Here is a 7,500-nt window from a genome sequence, read left to right on the forward strand (position 1 = left end):
GTGTGGAATGTATCTTATATCATCATCATTATTTGGGAGCTAACGCCGGCAAGGGCGCATAGCCGCATCCACCCTTTGCTTCTACCTACGAGGGTCCCTAATAGCGCGCCGCCAGAAAGGGGCCCGGCTCATCTCTAGTTCCTCACGACAGGTTTGATCGATCTGCCCAAGCCACGACCTTCTCCACCCAGGGTTGTCACGGACAGAACCTGATAGGCAGGGTCATTCTGCCCAGCCAAGTGGCCGTATAGCCTAAGTTGGCGATCACGGATTGCGCAAGCAGCAGGTCCTGTACCAGTCTCACGGTGCAGCCGTTAGTTGGACACATGGTCCCGCCAACTGTACCCCATGATCCGGCGCAAGGATCTGTTACAAAATGCATCAAGACGAGATTCCAAAGCACAAGATAGCGTCCAAGTTTCACTACCATATAGTAATACTGGCAGTATCAGGGCCTTGAAAACACGTAGCTTGGTCCTTCTGGACAGGTAATGGCATCTCCAAATACTCTTGCCAAGAGATTTCACGACCCCTGCTGCCAGGCCAATCCGTCTACTGACTTCTTGGTCTGACAGCCCAGAGTCGTGAACTGCGCTACCGAGGTATATTAAACTCTCTGTGACTTCGATGTTTTCACTCCAAGCACGTACCGACTGCACAGGGTCTCCTAGTAGGCCCCCCAATTCCTGGATCTTGGTCTTAGTCCAGGAGACCTCTAGCCCCAGGGGCTTAGCATCATTGCTAAATGCATCAAGAGCCGCCACTAGGGTTTCCAGAGATTCAGATAGAATGGCAACATTATCAGCAAAGTCAAAGTCTGTAACCTTGATATTGCCCAGAGTTGCTCCACAATGACTTTGGACAGCAGCTCTACCCAGTGTCCAATCCATGCAAGTGTTGAAGTGTTGGTGCAAGAACACAGCCTTGCCTCACCACACTTTATAGCACTTTCAGTGCCTGTATACAGGTTTGCTATTAATCCAACAATCCTTGTTGGAATTCCTCTTAGTGATTCGCGATGCACCGTATCAAATGCCTTCTTGAGGTCGATGTAGGCTGCAAGCAGCCCAAGTCCGAATTCACGACAGCGCTCTCGAAGCGCCAGGATGCGGTCTAATGTGGACTTACCAGGAGTGAATCCAGATTACTCCAGCCTTTGATGCCTCAGCAGGTGGTCTATTATACGTCTCAGTAGGATGTGTGCGAGTACCTTGCCTGGTACACTGAGTAGTGTAATGCCTCGGTGATGGCTGTAGTCCCAACGATCCCCTTTCCCCTTCCAGAGGGGGATGACCACACCCCTCAGCTGGCAGACAGGACTGCATGGAAGCCCCTTGCCATAGGTTCTCCACCAGCCTTTAACAATTCAGCTGGGATGCCACAAACACCTGCTGCTTTACCACTCATCAGCTTAGAGATCGCCCCCCCCTGACTTCAGTCAGGGAGGGTAGATCTCGGGGCTTGGTAGGCAAGACGAAGGTCATTTACTAAGAAATGGCTTTCGACCTCCTCTACAAGATTACTGATAAACTGTTCCTCATCCCTTCTCAACAGTGACCTTGTCTTGCTCACCAGAGAACGGTGCAAGTTGCGATCCCCTGACAATTGAGCCGTACGACAAGCATCTGTGGCTTCCAGTGTCTCCTGCAAGATGGAATTCTGTCTTGCTCTTGGGCGTTCACCAATGGATTCCTGAGCTGCATCAAGCATTTCATGCATGAAGGTATCCTACATAAGAACAAGGTCTGTCAGGCCCTCGCGTGCTGTGAGATGACCAGATTTTGCCTCAGCAAACCCCCGGGCACACTCAGCCTCCCTTAATCTGTCCAAAGGAAACACCCTAGGGTGTTCATTTGGGCGACAAGGGGGGTTCTAAAGTGGACCCGGAGAGTAGCCACAACTAATCTATGATCAGTTCCACAGAACTCGATACACCCTGCAGTTCTGGAGGATACTCCACCGAGTGCTAACGAGGATGTGGTCGATCTCCTTAGCCACACTACCCATATCACTGTACTAAGTCCAATGATACCAGGAGCCAGAAATCCTCAATATCTGGGACCTATCAAAGTCACGGAAAAGGAGGCTATTCTCGCTGCCAGCATCAGCTCCTGAGCCATGAGGACCGACACACATCTCATAGCAAGCTTGATCTCAGCCGGATACCGCATTGAAGTAACCCAGAACAATACGGATATCTTGCCCAGGACAGCTGTCTGCCACAGATTCAAGTTTGGCGTAAAACATCTCATTCACCTCAAATTTATATACATCCGTAGGAGTGTATACAGTAATAAGAGACATGAAGCCAAGTGAAAGGTTCAATCTCAATACCATAATACGCTCATCGACTGAAGTGACCTCTACTACCGAGGGTTGAAGTCTACTGGAGATGGTTATGGCTACTCCCTGGAGATAGTGGCCATCACTGCAGCCCGACCAGTAATAAGTGTAGCTACCCACACTAATTGTGGCGCTGCCAGGTCTTCTCACCTCCGAGAGAGCAGCCACCTCATCTCTCAGCTGCTTCAATTCCCTCGACAGTAGTGAGAACTGATCGTCCTGTCGCAGGGAACGGACGTTCCAAGCCCCAACTCTGACAGCCCACCTAAGGTCTAATCTCAGGCAGTTACTCCAGGTGGGCACCACCTCTGCCACCCCTACCGACACCGCCCAATATGAAAGAGGTTGGCTGGCTGCAGGTCCTATAATCCGCCTGCAGGGCTCCCTGGGGCTTTTCCCCACAAGCATCAAGCCAGGTTGGCGGCCGCTGGGAACGAGATGGGATGACGGGTAACCCCCTCTCCCCACCCGAGTCCCAACGGTCGCCAACCCAGAGGGATCCACAGCCTGCCGTTCTTGCTGGGTGGGAGGGACTTTAGCCCTCCCCCCAGTACCAACAACTATATGCTTTGCAGCCAGTACGGTTTTCTCGGGGAGGCAGACTGGCAAGGACTGCCTCCCCACAGCCACCCATTAATCCCAGGGGGCACAGGGGCAGGAGTTAGTACGAAGCCAGGGCGTATCCATACGCCAGTGGGCCATGACTCCGTACCTTTAGGGCCTCCTGCTCCTCCAAGAGCCTCCATAGTTCAGCAAGGTACCTAGTTTCCATGGGTGGCCATGAGGAGGCACTGCAGAAGTTTTGATGATGGAGAGGCTATGAGCTGGCACGGGAGTCTTATGCATAGCTGCTCCCTTTTCGCACCAGGCTAGCCAGCGGTGGCAGCTGTAAGCGGGAAGGCATGCAAAGCACTTAACACTAACTAGGCTACCACACCATCGCTTCACATCACCCCAAGCATGAAGCACTGACTATATATATATATATATATATATATATATATATATATATATATATATATATATATATATATATTTATATATATATATATATATATATTATATATATACATATACTCTCCTTCCGTTGTAGTTGCAGGAACTAAATCATTATGGGAAATTAGATAAAAGCCAACAATTAGCTTGCTCCAGATCCATGAACTTCATCAAACATTGACAGATCAGTTCTGTTACTAATATTAAAGAAATATTTAATAGAATTATAAATACCAACCAAAAAAATTTTAAAAAGCATATAAAAAGAAAATCTTGTTTCAGGTGGTGCCCGAACGACTGGACAATCTGTGTCATTTTCGAACGTTCTGCAAAATTAATATACAATACAGGCACTAACATGAACTACCAGTAACACGGGGCTGGGACCCACAACTACGCACACAATAGAGATATCCAAACACAAATAACACACAATATTAAAATAATGAATAAACAACACTGGGAATATCTAGCACAGATTATCAAAAACACTATAGACCCCAAGAAATTTTAAAGCTCCTTCAAAATGCTCATGGGGTTGAACAAACAAACCACCACATACTTGTACAACACACACACACAGAAGGTTGACTTGGTTGAGGAGGTGGAACGTATCCACAGGGAATTCTGGCAACAGAATTTCCAAATCTCCCCCGCCGAGAATGCCCTCTTTAACCACACCACAGAAACCAATGTAACACACTACCTACATCAACATAGAAACACAGTTCTCCCAGAAAACATAATTTGACTAAATACTCTCACTGAGGACAGTCCCCTCTCCACACCAATCACACCAGAAGAAACAGTTGACACTATCAAACAAACCAAAAAGACCAGGAGCAAGCAACATAAACAAAACAATTATAGACCATGTGCCTCCCATGATGATACTCAAGCTAAGCCATATCTTGAACGCAGCATTGGCTATAGGATATTTCCCCGACAAATTTTGAACACGCCACCATCACTTTTATGCTGAAGTCGGGGAAGTCAGCACATGAGGTGGAGAATTACCACCCCATCTAATTTCTTGAAAGGCTAATAACATATATAATAGACTCATCACACACCTGGAAAACAACAGTAGGCAATATGGCATTTGTGCACACAGGAGGACTGCGAGCACTATTGCCATAAGATTGCTCTCAGTCTTGCTAACAAGCACCAGGTCACCATTATTCTATGAGACATCAGCAAGGCCTTTGACAAGGTCTGGCATGACGGTCTCAACTACTAATTAACACAACTACAACTCACAACACATCTCACGCGCCTCCTCTGCAAATTCCGGGACCACAGGACTGCCACAATAAACCAGGGCGCCCCCATCCACCTCAGAAGTGGAGTACCATGGGAAAGCGTTTTATTGCCAACCCTTTATATTATGAACTTTAACAGTAATCTTGTATTGTAAGTGTAAAAAAGCAACTGAAGGCCAAAAAACAAACAAACTGTACACATTTGAATTCAATTTTTATTTTATTTTCTTTGTCATATTTCATAATTAAATATCTTGTAATGAGGCTATAAAATCCAACTCTGAAGAAATAACACACAAAATTTACTAATTTACTTGAAATGAAGAAAATGTTATTCTTCTTTATATCTACATGACTATGCTTATTACAATATCAATTTCTTTAAATATACATTGACACTCGAAAAAACCAACAGAAAAGAATATTTGGAGGTTTTCTACACTATAGTATTACATCTCAAATTTCAAGGTAAAAATGGCTCAAATCATATAAAATTTATCAGCACTTGCATAACCAAAAATTGCAGCTAACACCTATATATGTACACTAATACCAAGAAGTATCTTTATTACTGGATGGTGTTCTTTGACAATTTGCTACCATCTTGTACCACATGTGCTACATAAAATTAGCCACTGTTTTAGTTGAAATAGCATTATTATAGAGATACTTATGGAAGTATATACTCAGGTAAAAACATGATCAGTCAATATCAAATGTCCATACTTCCTCAGTAATAAATCTATACTTCCTCAGTAATAAATCTATACATCCTCAGAACTTTGTTTCTTACCATAGGCTATCACTGTTGGTTTACCATGCAGAATATAACCATTACATGTTTTTAGTGCTTTTGTAGCTGCAGCCACATCTTGGAATGTAACAAAAGCTTGCCCCCTCATACGACCATCTAAAATCCTATATACAATTTTTGGACCCTGAAGAGATTCAAAGTGACCAAAAATAGCAGCAAGTTCTCTTTGACTCATTTTGTGGGGTAAATTTTTAATGTATAAAGTCTGAGATGGGTCTCCTTCATCATAAGTTCTAAATTTTCCAATGTTTCTTATTTCCTCAAGAGTCATTCTGCTTGAATTAATTTCCTGTAAAGGCACAAGATCAGCAGGATCCAATGACAGAATAAATGGTTTAGTTCTGTTCACTAAACACTTTTTCTCACTGATGTCATGGATTTGTTTAATGCCACTACCTTTGTCTATTGTAGACCCGTTAACGTTCTGACTTTCTTTATCTACAACAATTCTTGGAAATTCTTGCATGTCCCAAAATGTCTTTGGCTTTTCACTAACATACTTGAACTTATTATTCTCAGTCTTTTTTTTTTTCCCTGATGAACCTGATATATCTTCTGAAGCCTTTGTTTTCCTCTGACTATTATTAATTTTGCATGCATCTGTAATACTGTTAGGGAATAGCTCCTGTGCTAATTCTTTGATGTGGTTTATGGGATGGTCTGCTGGGACAGTCTCATCATGATGAGGCTGAAGACGTATCAGACAAGATGTCAGTTTGTCAGCTCCATCTGTAACAGGGAGAGTACTACACTCCACTTCAAAGTCATGTTTATTCAATGGAAAAGCTCCATTAAACTGTTCTGGCTTACTCCCACAGTTTTCAAGTAACTCTTGCCTTCTGGATAATTTACTAGCTATTTCATGGAGTCTGAGTTCTCTTACATGCGGTGCTTCAAGACAGGAATGTCCATCTTCATCCAGAAGTATCTTTATTTCTGATTTAGATAGTCCACTTGCACTTAAAGTTTCAGTGATACTCAATTTTGTCTCAAGACTTTGGAATTCGCTGTAGGATAATAATCCACTAGTGCAGTTTGTAATAGATTCTTCTGTAGAAGCTTTTACAAATGTTTTTTTATTAATCTGATCTTTAAGTGACCTAGGTATGTCCAGCTGTCTTTGAAGAAACTGTTTTAATATTTTGTCTCTTAAAGTTACAATCTTATTTTGTTTTAATCTCTCTTCATCCTCCAGGCCTAAGTAACGATATTTCCTTGCATTGTTGTTGGTGACTGCAGCCATTTTGCACAGAGGTTTCTCTAGAATAATTTACACTTCATCAATGTTTTACATCACACATAAGGATTCCAGTTGCTTCCATCTTCAGGGGTTAAAGAACCTGTGATTAAGAGAACTATGTCCACAATCCACCAAATTCCTACACCACCCATTGTAAGTAGTTTTCCAACAGCTGTTCCCGTCTGACCAAGGCAAAATCGGTCCATGCCAAGGAACCCTAACAGTACACTGTAAATGAGTGTTGTTACAAAGTAGTGTCCATTGTACCTGAAATAAAGAAATATATATATATAAATAATCACAATGGTAATGTTTTGTAAAGCAAAAAACAACATATGACATACTTTAGAAACCACCTTGAAAAAAATACAAAACTACTTAAAAACCATACTAACTTTATACATGGGAAACCATCACGGAGAAATCTTCTCTTTCCACAGCATTCAATTCCCTCCAGAACTGTGCACCACACTTTTGCTATCTCTACTTCTTCATACCTTTGCCCTCCAAACTGAAATAATAATAAAAAAAATTAATATACTGTAATGACCAGCAAACAACTACCAACAATTGAATCTCTAATTTAACAAAACAAGGGGATGAGGGTTTACAGCATAGAAGGGTGGGTGGCAAACAACTACCAACAATTGAATCTCTAATTTAACAAAACAAGGGGATGAGGGTTTACAGCATAGAAGGGTGGGTAGCAATCATTAGCTACTTTGGGATCTGCTTGTTAATATTACCACCTGTTCACCTGTTATGTATGTTAACAACAGTCCTGACTGTGAAAATGGAGTAGTTTGGGGGTTGGATTAGTCATTCACCTTCAAACTATCCTCCCA

At 42.9% G+C, this 7,500-nt stretch overlaps 3 protein-coding genes across 3 annotated transcripts in view; 1 reads left to right on the forward strand and 2 right to left on the reverse strand.

The window, feature by feature from the left end:
- LOC125029973 overlaps positions 1 to 322 on the forward strand; it is a 1,476-nt gene extending 1,154 nt beyond the window's left edge. Inside the window, exon 2 of the mRNA XM_047620178.1 lies at positions 1 to 322. This exon is cut by the window's left edge and continues 362 nt beyond it. The gene's annotated coding sequence lies outside the window, so the exon portion shown is untranslated.
- Positions 323 to 4,798: 4,476 nt separating this feature from the next.
- LOC125030013 (RNA-binding protein 41-like) lies at positions 4,799 to 6,658 on the reverse strand. Its single transcript, XM_047620231.1, has one exon. The coding sequence runs from the start codon at positions 6,656 to 6,658 to the stop codon at positions 5,366 to 5,368; it is 1,293 nt and encodes a 430-aa protein (XP_047476187.1). The 3' UTR covers positions 4,799 to 5,365.
- A 50-nt stretch (positions 6,659 to 6,708) lies between these two features.
- LOC125030014 (TM2 domain-containing protein CG11103-like) overlaps positions 6,709 to 7,500 on the reverse strand; it is a 6,715-nt gene continuing 5,923 nt past the window's right edge. The window contains exons 3-4 of the mRNA XM_047620232.1: positions 7,051 to 7,166; positions 6,709 to 6,922 (exon numbers count right to left, since the gene is read on the reverse strand). Of these exons, the coding sequence (XP_047476188.1) occupies positions 6,709 to 6,922; positions 7,051 to 7,166 (330 nt within the window). The remainder of the gene's footprint in view (positions 6,923 to 7,050; positions 7,167 to 7,500) is intronic.

This window comes from Penaeus chinensis, chromosome 10 (assembly GCF_019202785.1).
Source record: "Penaeus chinensis breed Huanghai No. 1 chromosome 10, ASM1920278v2, whole genome shotgun sequence".
NCBI lineage: Eukaryota > Metazoa > Arthropoda > Malacostraca > Decapoda > Penaeidae > Penaeus > Penaeus chinensis.

Bases quoted from the DNA above. Each gene is read 5' to 3' on its own strand.
- LOC125030013 (XM_047620231.1), bottom strand. From the start codon at position 6,658: ATGGCTGCAGTCACCAACAACAATGCAAGGAAATATCGTTACTTAGGC.